Consider the following 13,452-nt stretch of genomic DNA (forward strand, 5'->3'; position numbering starts at 1 on the left):
ATACATTGGAATGATTTAAAACCTGTTTATCCCAATAATTACAAAGGAGTGCCTTACATAAATTGTGACCAAACCGTTTGAATTTAGACTAAGAGTCCTTTACCTCACTGAGCTGTAGTTAACTTATCAGCCTCTCAGTCTGACTGGAGAGGACTCTCCCTCCACATTATTGTAGAAACATCTTCTTATCTCCGTTAGAGCAGCTAGCACGGCACCAGATTATAATAACAACAGCGCTGGTACCACCCTCCCTCTCTACCTCGCATTTTGTCTGTGAGCTGCGGGCGCCAGATAAGCCAACATCCCCCATTTTCATCACTTACAGCGCCCATCGTACAGGGCAAATGAAAGGTGGAACCGGGGTGAAAAGGGTGTTACATTTACTTAATTGTGAATATTGTTACATCAAGGCCGAAAATTAGGATGAGCCCCAACGGTCAAAATATTTTTTTCCCTCCCAGAACTGCTAGCGCAGCACCTCCCCAGATCTGGCGCCCTAGGCGAACATCTAGCCAGTGCTACGGGCCGGCCCTGAGTTCATATCATGGTTCATATGCAACTCGCAAATTTCTTTCTCTCTCTTCTCTCTCTCTCTCTCTCTCATCTCTCCTCTATTTTCTCTTTTCTCTCTCCTTCTCAATGTTGGTACGCAAATGCGCTTTGTTTCAAATGACCCGGTGCTCTTTTTTTGGCGGAGGTGCGCATGCGCACCTGCGCACCAGTTATGTGCAGCCCTGATCATAAACCTTAATTTAGCAACCTGGACAAGAATTGCCTCATGTCTAGAAACATATCATAATTATTTCACAAATGTACTGTTCAGGACACAAATGTGTGAAATAGATCTGCTTCCACATACAAGTGGTAAATAACTAAAATGGCAAATATCACATTTCTTGACATGTATTTGCATAATTAAATATGACTAAATGTAGGAACTCATCCACTTTGTAGGCCTGGCCTATAGAGTTTCTCATGAGTTTCTCAATCCCCTCCAGATTATTTACCATGTTCATGGTCACCTGTAGGAGTGTAATTATGCAGTGATGTTTGTAAAGGCTAATATCGTAGACCACCTGCCATCTTCTGCCTAACATATACATAGGTGGTTCTACGGGGGCAACACTGAGTTTCACCCACCCTGTGGCCTACTTCAAAAAAGTATATTAAAAAAAAAGATTAGCTGCGGTGCATCTAGTTTTAATCACTTTGTATACTAGGGTAGCTTGTGAATTTACTCCAGGTGTGACTAAAGTCTTATTTAGGTGTTGATTATATAGATAATCCAAATTTGCAAAGTAACTTAAACTGTAAAATAAGTGTAGTGGAGTAAAAGTATACGAGTCACCTCTGAATTGTAATGGAGTAGATGTACAAAGTAACAAAAAATTGAAATACTCAAGTAAAGTAGGCTAAAGTATCTCAAAATTGTACATAAGTACAGGACTTGAGTAAATCTTCTTAGTTACTTTACACCACTGGTTTTACAGTGTTTTGTTTTCCATTAACATGTGGAGGATTAACCACACTTTACTCAACTTTATGGGATTCACTTTATCTTGACACAATGCACAAAATATGTTTTCTTTTTTACTAGTGCCGAATTTTATTCCATATTTTATTCCATTCCATTCTATTTCTATGTAAATACTGTTATATTTCACTATATTTTTTATATTTTGTTATGTTATTATAGTTTTCGTAAAATAGTTTTAGATCTGTGTTTTTTTTATTTGAGTTTTACTTATGTATGCTCCATGACATCAAGTCAAATTCCTCGTACGTGTCAACCTACTTGGTAATAAACCTGTTTCTGATTCGGATGGAGATCTCGTAGAAAACAGATGCGCACACCTCCTCCCTCCCCTCTCTTCCTGGGAGGGGGGAGTTATTTGACGTGGCAGGAGGACGTGACAATAGCTGCACATCTCTCCTCTCAGCGGGGTTCAGGTTGCTCACCTTCGGTCCTCTGCAGGTGCTGGTCCCGGTGCTCGGTGGTCAGAACCGGAACTATGTGGCTGGTGGTGCTGGCCGGGCTGCTCCACTGCGCCTCGGCCCATGATGTGGACCTGAAGAAACTGGAAGGGCTGGCGAAAGCGAGGGTGGAGGTAGAGTAAAGGAAGCGTTTATGTTGCATACGTGACTGCAGGCTGGTTGTGTTTACGATGACGGTGTACTTTCCTTGTAGGTGTACGGTGGTCTTTTTCTAAATCAAATCAAATCAAGTTTTATTTATATAGCACATTTATAAACGATTTTTGGTCGAGCCAAAGTGCTGTACATATAATAAAAAATAGCCTACAGTAGAGACCAGTGACGTGCGGTGAGGTTCATGGCTGGTGAGGCACTGACTCTTTCAGAGTAAGATTTACAAATATCATATTTTGACCATAATCGACATATTCGGTTATTTTCAAAAGCTTTTTTAGTTTAACAGACCGTTCAACAAAAGGATACCCAAAATCTAAATATTGGATTGTTCTTTCTTAGTAAGATCCCATTTTCATTACAATTGGGGTCTTACCTTGACTTGAAGTCCATGCTATCCTTCTGGACAACAATCTCTATTGCTTTTTTGTAAAAGTCCTCCTTATCTTCCCTCCTTATCTTCCTCTAGTTTCAAAAGTCTAGTTTGTTGTTTGCGTCGCGTCTACCGTCTCTGCGTAGAATAACAGTAGCAACAAGAACCTGTGGGCTCACTTGCGCCCCCTTCAGTGCGGCAGAGGTTATGGCTGCCTCCCCTGGTGCTTTTTTCATTGTCGTTGTATGATGAGACCAGCGAGCCTAAATATCATACGTGAAATAAGTTATTTAGAGACTATGGATGGCGAGGATAAATGTAATAAAGGGATCTACAAACATTACATTGGTGACATACAGTGAGATGGTGCAGGCATGCGCTTAGGGTCCGCTTTCCAGCCAGTTTCTGTGGGGTGACGCATTCTGAGGTGAGGCAGAGCTCATCTCACCGGCCTCACCTCACCCCACAGTAACTGGCTTGAGCGCGCTCACAAAATAAGTGCCCGCGGTAAATTAGTGCCCGCTCTCCAGCCAGTTACTGTGGGTTTACGAGGCAGAGCTCGTCCCTGCCTCACTTCTCATCGCTACCCGTAGTTGTAGCGGAGCTCGGCAAATTTGCTAATTTTGACTATAAAAAGTGATTGGAATCATACATAAATCACATTTACAAGTTACAACACAGATCAGTAGAGACATTTTATTATTATTACTATTTATTTTTTCTTTAGTTGTTTTTCCGTTACATTGGAGTATGACAGGTGAGGCTCTGCCTCCCCTGACTGCACGTCGCTGGTAGAGACACTTTACAGCAAATACAACAGCATAGATTGTTCAGAATATCAGTATGAGAAAACAACACCCTCTATCCTAAAGAGTCCAGTTTGGTGAAATGTATGCATTTATTCCTTGAATTTCGGTGCTAGGCGCATGCGTGAGAGATCCTTCCAGGAGATGAGATGAGCTGTAGTAAACTGGATGGATCTTCTCCATGCGTTTACAGCAGTGGTGTTAAGTAACTAAGTACATTTACTCAAATACAGTAGCCTACTTATACTCTACCTGGGTATTCTCAGTTTATGCTACTTTGTAGGCTACTTAGCCTACCACTACAATTCAGAGGTAGATCGTGTACTTTAACTCCACTACATTTATTTATTACCTTTCGTTACTATACAGATTTGGTTTAATGTTGTGAAATATAATCAACACTAATCAGACTTTAGTCGCACCTGGAGTAAATTCACAAGCTACCCTGCAGCATACACAGGAATTCAAACTAGCTGCACCTTTACCAGCCTTGATAAACACATTAAATTAATGCATCAATAATTATAATCAAAACATGTTATTATATGATTCTGAAATGGGCCAATCTGCAGTATCTGGCCAACAGAGTATTCCTACACGCTGGTACTTGTACTTGTACTTGTACTCAAGTACTTAACATCTGAGTACTACTTCCTCCACTGGTTTACAGTATGGTACCGATTTAAGTACAACAGCTTCTCAGACAATTGTGTAATAACGGTACCGTTGGTAAAGGTGACTTAGTTGTAATTTAGCTGAAAAGGGACTGGGTGTGTTACTAAAAGTCTGGTTCTGAACAAAAGTGTCTGTAACTCAACCTTGAGAAACCAGGCATTTCTCCCTCAGGGTGTCACCAAATCACCAGCCTGCAGTGCCAGCACCACAGAACAAAAGCGAGTTATCTTGCTATTGTTGTGTTAGTCACACTCGGTTCTTAACCTGTGGCTCGGATTTCTGCTCAAATGGGTTAGGAAGGATCCTTTCCAAGAAGCCTCTCTCTCTCTTAAGGCGCAACCATGGACTGTATATATGGGTGCAACGCTACAGTGGTACCAGAACATCAGAGAGACTTAACTGAAGTTGTTTTGGACAGAGGTTATTCAAAGTATGCTTCAAGACACATACATATAATAGTTATCCAATTCCTTATTATGATGTCCCATTTCCTGTTTCAGATGTGTTTAGTTTTGAAGCATCATTTTAAAGAATATGGTGTTGCCCTGCTTCTTTTTCTTAAAAAAACTCTTTAATTAAATTCAGTTAAATAGATATATGTACTTGATTGATCACAAATTGAACACATTCTTGAATTCAATAATGATAATACTTTCCTAATTAAAAAAGGCAAAGTTATAGTAATAATAAAAAATAAGAATTAGTCAAAGAAGAAAACAAGAATACTACTACTTTTAAAACTGAACCAACAAAATGTCAATAGAAAAGCCCCTCTAACCCAGGTGATGTCTCAATTCCTGAGTCTGAGAGCTGCTAATAACCATAGTGATCTTTTGTTGTGTCTCTTGGCAGTCGTGTGGTGGATGACAGCTGAACAGGCTCAGAGAGGTAAGTTGCCCTTTTCCCTCTAATCCACAGAAACAAAGTGGACAACACACACAGTCGGACGCAGACTGAAGCCTAATCACTGCCTCAAAGTGTTGGCTCACTGAGAAACATTTTACATTTAGAGTTTCCCATAATCCTCCACAGATCTGCTACTGAAACCATCCCTGAGTGAAAAACATTAATCCCCTCCTCTGTCCGCAGGTCAAAGCCTTCGTGGTCCAGGACATTCCTCTTTAGTATCCTTTCCCTCAAGCACACTGCTGTTTCTTGTTTTTTTTAAACATGTCCTTTTACAGGTTGTAAAAAGTACAATTTTTTCTCTTTGTGCCAATCCTTGACCGTCAATACCTCAGCCATAATCTGGTGATGAAGCACATTCCTGGGGCCGACCCTGAGCTCGTCCTCCTGAACCACTACTTTGAAGAGCTGGATGTAAGTGTTTGTTTTGAAGCCATTTACATTGTACTCGTTTTAAAATAGATCAAAACCCCTACAGTATATTTAGACCTTGCGAATGCTTACATCATCTGTTATACAAAATAATGTGACCATTTTTGTAGAATATTGGAGTTGATTTCAATCCATTCATTCTCAGAGTCCAGAGGTTAGATCAGTAAAAGTGAGGGGAATGGCGTCTTTCTAAACCTGTGACTACTATCAATTTGAAAATCCCATCCAACGTGTTGCAATATTAACCAGAATGAACAATAAGCACCTCATATATATATATATTTAAAGTATTTTATGTCAATAATATATACATATATAATAATGTGCAAAAACCTCTTAAATCTCACTTTCTGTCGTTGTACTTTTTGTAAGCTTTTGTATACTCATGGTTACAGACTCACTCATGTTCCCCTCCCTACACTTGGATTTTGAGTGTAATTAACAAAATATTTGACAGTACACAAAGTTAAAGATGAATTCAACTATGTATTATTATTATATTCTTCATAACTGTTATAGATATCATTATTTTGCTTTTGGGATTTATGGGCCCCTCTAATCATGTATACATCTGATATTGTGACAGCCCTATCCTACACACAAGGACTTCAAGCATAATTATAAAACTGCATTTTAAAATATAAATGGCCTTATTCCATTTTCTAAGTGAAATAAAGACAGTGTTGAAATATATAGCTGCATTAAAACATTTGGCCTGATCTGATCACACTTTTTAGAGGTGGTACACTTCCTAGCAAACAGTTCCATCAACACTTCTCTCAGACACAGAGCAACATTAGCATGAATGTGAAGTTGTGTTTTGTCAGATCTAACACTGATGGAAAAGTACATTTAAACTTGAATTATAACCCTGTGTGTCCTGCACAGCGGATCGCCCTGTCTGACATGAGCCGCTCAGAGATCAACCAGCTGCTGGAGGAGCTGGGTTTCTACAAGAAAACTGCAGCTGAGGACGAGGTGCCAGAGGAGTTCCGCTTCTCCCCCGCCAAGGACAGCCCGTTTAAAGATGAGCCGCCGTACGAATCCTCCCCCTCCTCCTCCCCCTCCCCCTCTTCCTCCCCCGCCACAGAGAACGCCTCCTCAGAGCCCAACGTAGAAGACAAGCATACTGACCTATAACTGAAGTAGCAATCTCACATTTCCACCAAGCCCCAAAGCTGCTCCACGACCAGCTGGTTGATGCAGTTGATGACAGAAATGCACGTCAAAATAAGACCAGAAGACCATGGAACAGCTTTTGGGCTTGGAAACAATCTTAGCATCAGCAACAGGCCTTTAAAAAGTCTGAATTTTGCACATATTGATGTTTGTTATTTTTACAGCGATAACATCCAACCAGGGTGCTTTGTGAATGCTTTTCTACTCTCCACACCAAGACTGGAAATGTGTATGTTTTACATTTGTTTTTGGTCCATTATATGTGAGCTTTCTTCAGGATCCTTGCCTCCCTTGAGTTCCCCTTGTGTGTCTGACAGCTTCCTACCTACTGTGAAACTGAATGAAGCCTCAGGCTGAAACCTGTCGTCTGGCCTGAGGCTGATGCTGCATGTTCTGGTGGTCGGACTGAAGCACACAAGAGGATCAAGTGAAAGCACTGTAAAAGAAAATAATAAAATATTTGAAAAAATAATCTCATGTTTTTGCTATGTTGTAGTATTAGGTTTTCTTGCCTGCTTCAAAGATTAGATTTGACGGAGGGCAGGCTGTTAATGCCAATAGGTAGATTGTGGTGTGGAAAAGGCTAACGAGCAATAATAGCAAACAAATACATTCATTTCAAATTGGTTTAATTTCAATTCACATTTGACTGTGGTGCAAAGAAACATGAAATTATAATGTGTTAAGCTCTTATTTACAGCACTCACTGCTCCGTGGAAGGTATTCTGTTTTCATTCGGCAGCGGTGGAATCATCTCAAATTTCTCCAAACAACAAAATAACCTTTAAGAAATATGTTTCCTCGAGCTCGTTAAGCTCTGAGACAATCAGAATTTCTTATTAAAGGAATCTTAATTTTTACAAGCATAATACAAATCTTTCACCCTTAAATTCATTTTTATGTTGTAAAATATACAGTTGGCAGTTATGTTCAGTCATGATGACTCACGTTGAAACAGAAAGCCGGCTTTCATCAGGCCCTTTAACTCGTCCAAAAAGTGACCCCAATTAGTTCAACAAAACATCCTAATAGCTTGAGCTTGACGCTTTGAACAAAGCATGATTTACACACTAACAAAATAAAAATAATATATTTCAACAAAATCTACTCAAGCATAAATAAGAAGCCCTCTAAAAGAGCAGTGTGTGAGTGTGTGGCAGTACGTCAGTGATGCTGGGGTGAGGCAGCACTGCTGTACACATTTTGTTTTTCTAAATATGCCATCAATACAAACAAATCAAGTCATTATACAAGTCATCCGAATGACCTCAGCCCACTCCTCTTTTTTCTATATACCTGAATAAAAAAAACTTGTTTGACCGCAAATATACTCACTGTTAGAATAATATTATACAGGTGACTTTTAAAAAGTTCAAATAGTGTTAAATATGTTCTCAGTAGCACTTTAAAATTCAGAAAGGTGAGATTTACTCGCTGCATCCATTTGAACAATGAAGGACTTCCCTGTGCCTCTGTATTAAATAGTAATATGCTAACTGTTACATCAACATCAGAATCGTAATAACTTAATTCAAATACTTCAAGCAGCCAGAGTGTCTTAACAATTCAAAAGTACCGAGATAAAAACCAAATAACGGAACGGTATATTTTTCTTCTTGTGGAACTACCTACAGCTATGCCAACAAGGTTTATAATTACAAAAGTATGGCAGAGATATAGTAAAAAATAACTTAAAGGGGAAATACTATACAAAGATTTCTCTTTTGTAGTACACTAGCGTGGTAACACGGCTTCTGCATGTTAAAATGTTCCCAGTACAAAGCAGAGTAAAAAAATATTACATTTTTAAAGCTTTGAAAAGGTAGTCTTATAAAAACTTTGCCGCCCTCTTGCTGTAAAAAGACGGACTTTGTGTTAATGAAATAATGAAAACACATCACCACTGCCAACAAAGATAATACGCAAACGAACACAAACACACACACACACACACACACACACACACACACACACACACACACGCACACACAATCCCCAACTTGTCCATGATGCCACGTCCAGGCTTCACCCTCAGGTCAGAGGTCAGAGGGGACAGGGCCGACCCATGGACATCTCGTATCTGCGCAGGTGGTTGACCAGAGACTGGACGTAGGTGAAGACACACTTGGAGTCGGGTTTATTACCCATGATCATCATGTCCTCCACCTCCAGCAGAGGCATGCAGTTGGCGTACGTCCTGAGGAACAGCATACAAGAGACAGTGAGAAAGAAGAGGGGACAGACAGGATGGTGGAGGATCGGATGATCGCTCATTATTATTCATATGTAATCATATGTCAGGTGCTTTAAATTGATCATAACCCAAATATGTTAACCGCTACATTTGAAAAGAAATCGCTGATGAACTCCTTGGCCTTTCCTTGTCGTGGTTATGTTTTACTTCTTCTTTTTACATCCTTTTTGTCTCCGTTTCTCTAAAGCAATGTGTGGAAAACCCTTTAAAAGCTCTCGATAAAACTTTCGATAAACAGTTTTAGAAACGAAGGTTCCTCGTGTGAGTGACCACAGGGTGGCGTTATATCTCCACGTTCTGTAAACCCTCCAGACATCCTGAGTAACAGGAGCGGCACGCATGAGAAAATAAATGTCAACAACATAAACTTGGTTTTGTTATTTAAGGACTGCAGACATGGGGTCATTCTGCACTTTACGATTTTAAAAAGGCTTAACAAGCATAAACACCTGTAAATTCACACATGATCAAAGGTCAGCAGACAACACAGCCTGCTTTGTTTCTCAACCTCTTTGTTTGAAGCTTTGTGAAACAGCAGTTCCTTTTAAAGTGTTGCAGATGGTCCTGGCTCTCCGCCTGGGCCATAGTCTGACTATTCAGAAATGCACACATGGACACACACACACACACGGTACTTCGTACTTCAGTAGCTTCAGATTAACATGAGGGATCATATTTCCAAAAGCGGCCAATAAAGGAGTTTTCTGAAGCACTTTTCACACACACACACACACACACACACACACACACACACACACACACACACACACACCACACACACACACACACACACACACACACATCACACACACACACACAAACACACACACACACACACACACACACACACACACACACACACCACACACACCACACCACACACACACACACACACCACACACACACACACACACACACACCAACACACACACACACTACACACACACACACACACACACACACACCACACACACACACACACACACACACACACACACACACACACACACCACACACACACACACACACACACACACACACACACACACCACACCTCAGAACCAGAGTGTGGTTCCTCTGTAGGTTCGCCCCCCTCTCTCACCATGGGTTCAGTTTTAGTTGAGGTGCGACTCTAGGAGGAGTTTTTGGTTTTAACCAGGCCCTTGGTCACCAGCCCCCTGTAGAACTCCTGCAGGTACGTATACACACACTTCCAATCCGGCTCGCGCATCTTCACCATGTCGTCCACATCCAACAGCTGAGGGCAGTCCACCATTTTCCTGTGCCCACACCCAGCAGGGGGAGGGGGGGGGAGACAGGAAGGAAAGGAAGAACCAAACAGATAGGAGGAGGAGAAGGGAGAAGATACAGATAAGAAGAAGAAACGGGACAAAGTGTGGGAAAGAGAGGAAGGAGGAGGACAACAGATTAAGCGGTGAGCAGCCAAACGAAGAAGATCCAGGGTGAGGAGACAGAAATGACACAAAAAGAAACAATACCATTACATTCTCTGTGTTCACAAATATATCCATGAGTTGACATGCTTCATGAACATCTCGATACGTACAGTATGTGGCAAACAAACACACTTGCAAACAAAACGTCAAATGAGCGGCAGGTGATGCTCATTTAGCCTTTTTGCTTCTTGTTGTTTTTTTCTGTGCAACTTTTGACCATTTTAGCATGGCTGCGATCTCTCAGAGAACACAAGACACGGTGAAAAAAACAACAAGGGTTCTGCAGATGAAAAACACAAAGACAAAATCATATGGTGACTCTAAAAAAACAACATACTGGTGCACAGGAGTGTGTGTGTGTGTGTTGGGATTTCAGATAACAGCAAACTACTGGAGGGTCAGCAGTGCCTGGGGAAGTGGGTGGGGGTGCAACACAAAGGTGGAAAGACGGGGGCTGTGGGTGGGTGACAGTCCGGTGTCGAGATCGTGAATAACATCAACATGGACATTAAACTGCTGAGAGCATGTGAGCAAACACGCACACACAGGTGGGTGAGGGGCTTTGAAAGAGAGAGGATAAGAGAGGTATTAGGAATAAAAAGGAGGGGAGATGTGGAGGTAATAGGCGGGAGCTCGTCCGTATTTGTTAACCTGGTGGTGGTTTGGGTGGGTTTGCTCATGGGTCTCTGGGTTAGAGCAGCAGTTATCATAGTAGAGGACAGGTGGGGAGTGGTGGTTTAAAGGTGGAGTTATTAGAGCCTTGAGGTAGTTTGATACACCTGGGAGAGACAGGGGAGTTAACATCGGGACATCAGTCGAGGAGTTTCACGCGTTTTGGGTCCGTCTCTGAACTTCAGGGTCAAGTAGAAGTTGGTATATAGCAATACTGAATACAAGTGGATGTTACAGAGGAATGAGAGAAGGATGTGTGTATGATACAAAGAAAGGGAAATGTGTCGTTTTGAATTTTTTTTCAATGTGCATTCACAAGCTTGGATTGAAGATTAAAGTGTATGTCTTTATGCTTTAGACTCTGAAGTTTAGAGCAAAGATTCTTCTTCTGGTTTCTCCTCATTTTCTTCACATTTTCTCCACCATGATTAACAAAAAGCTTCACTGCCGTGTTGTGGTTTCTCCAACATAGTCGGTGGACCGTCACACTTTCAGTCAGAGCTTAACACAACAACAGAAACTGATGTGGTTAGCGGACAAATCATAGACCGTATGTGTATCTTTATATACAGCCTATGGGAAACAGTTGTGTGTGTGTACTCACTCTGCTGTGTTGAAGGCCACCTCAAAGTTTTGCCTGCGGTTGCTCGGGCTCAGGGACTCGTATTCAAAGGATTCAGGGAAAAAATTGTGCACCAGGGCACAAAATGCCATGCCGTTACTCCAGCTGGATGAAAAGTTCTGAATATCCACATGCTGAGGGAGGAGACAGACAGATTAGGATGTGCATTTTGTAAATTGTGTAACTTTTTTTTAATCTTTAATATTTTTTTTATGCATGCTTCTTAGTTAACATTAGGCTTTCTTTGGCTCTTTTTCGCCGTCACAAATGTAAATGTCCTCTCTGTTGGACGAATAAAGGTATTCTGATTACATTTGGAGGCAGTCCCAGGTAAGTGATGGAAACATTCCTATAGAAGGAAAATATTATCTCAGCCCATCTTGTCTTAATCTTCAGGTTTAGCTCCACTGGCTGACGTTAAAGATGAGCCCTACACTGTGTTGTCGGGCTGGAGCTCACCTCATACGAGCGGGTCTTGGCACGGCACCAGTCTAGCAGCATCTGCTTGATGGAGTTTGCGTTGGGAACACCAAAGCTGGTGGAGCGCTGGACCTTGTTTACCTTGGCGACCGCCTGATTTCCAGGGCTAAAAGAAAAGTCAGGTTTGTGTTGATATTTACATGCTTTGATCTGCTACCTGTCTTGGGTAGTAATTCCTCTCCGTTTGTTCTTACCCGCCTCCCTCCTTCTCCAGCTTCTCGATCATGGCTTTGCGGGCCGTCATGGCCGAGGTCTTGGGCAGAGACTGAGCCCTCATCAGCTCCTTGCGCCGCTCCGCCTGCAGTCCGCTCAACCGCGGCCAATCCACTGCTGCCGCTGCGAGACGATGTATCATCCTCGCGGTCAAACACACTGAGGCAGGGACACGTACAGTAAGTCAACTGGTGAAACTGTAGGCGTTGATTAGATACTGTGGTGATGTTTCTTAACTTACCTGCCCACTTTTTTGCTTGTGTTGGAGGAGGAAGATGATGTGGAAGAGCTGAAGCTGTATGACTTTGACTGGAGTGTCCCTCCTGAGATAAATGAACACAGGCATGTGAATAATATTGACAATATGACTGTAATGACTATAAAATATGATAATAAAGAAATGACTTACTATCTGTTTTCTGCAGATAACTGGACTCAACAACAGTGCTGCGTGATGATCTGCTTCCATCATCTAAAAAAGGACCATTTTTTTTTATTATAAACACATCGGACAAAGATGATCCTTATCATTTGTTGTCCATCTATTTCACAAAATAAAAGAGAGACCGACCAGACGAAGCGAAGCGGTCTGGTCTTGGTGACTTGGCTGAGGCTGGAGCCGTCGGCGGACTTCTCCACTTCCTCATCCCCACCTCTCCTGCTCCCACGCCTGGACGGCCTTTCTGCCCTCGCTCTTCCCTCTGCTGCCGGATCTCCTGCAGACGGTTGTCGCGCTCCTTTTCTCTCTGGTCTGGGGTGGAGAAGGGGAAGGGGAGAGAAGAGGAGAAAGGGGATATAGAGGTGGAGGGATGATGTCAGTGGAAAAAGAGGAGGAGGAGGACAAAAAGGTCCTAAACAAACTGACAGCACCTCATCTCACTGCTGCAGAGATGGATTCAAACTAAACCTCTTCTAAATGTGAGGTTGCAGATTCTTTCCACAGTACTGTGAAATTCCCTTAAACAAACACACACGCACAGCACAGCACAGGTGGGAGGTTCGAAGCCCAGCCAAAGCTGTCAAGTTATATGTACAGCAAAAACATCACACATCAAAAAGAAAAAGCACACTGCGATCGACCTCGATGACTGGCAAAGTGATACCTTAACCTCTGCAGTGCAAACTAAAGCTTTACCTGAGAGGGTACCTGCATTTTAAACGTATTATGTGGTATTATGCATTTATTCTAACTCTATGTGTAGTGGAGGATTAGAGAGACAGTGTTGGCACTAGTT

General features: G+C 41.9%; 2 protein-coding genes across 2 annotated transcripts; one reads left to right on the forward strand and one right to left on the reverse strand.

Annotated features, from left to right (window-relative positions):
• Positions 1–1,871: 1,871 nt before the first annotated feature.
• selenom (selenoprotein M) lies at positions 1,872–6,407 on the forward strand (the record flags this gene model as incomplete). The annotated part of the gene is given in 5 exon segments (XM_034238249.1): positions 1,872–2,108; positions 4,855–4,890; positions 5,092–5,126; positions 5,244–5,322; positions 6,229–6,407. Coding segments are annotated over 5 exon segments (425 nt in total), but the record flags the coding sequence as incomplete, so codon positions are not given.
• Positions 6,408–7,131: 724 nt separating this feature from the next.
• On the reverse strand, positions 7,132–12,870 carry smtnb (smoothelin b). Its single transcript, XM_034238245.1, is given in 9 exon segments — positions 7,132–8,716; positions 9,876–10,053; positions 11,507–11,658; positions 11,984–12,110; positions 12,199–12,305; positions 12,307–12,376; positions 12,459–12,540; positions 12,627–12,689; positions 12,789–12,870. Coding segments are annotated over 8 exon segments (825 nt in total). The 5' UTR covers positions 12,865–12,870; the 3' UTR covers positions 7,132–8,716; positions 9,876–9,905.
• Between the last annotated feature and the right edge of the window lie 582 nt (positions 12,871–13,452).

This window comes from Gymnodraco acuticeps, unplaced genomic scaffold (genome assembly GCF_902827175.1).
Source record: "Gymnodraco acuticeps unplaced genomic scaffold, fGymAcu1.1, whole genome shotgun sequence".
Classification (NCBI taxonomy): domain Eukaryota; kingdom Metazoa; phylum Chordata; class Actinopteri; order Perciformes; family Bathydraconidae; genus Gymnodraco; species Gymnodraco acuticeps.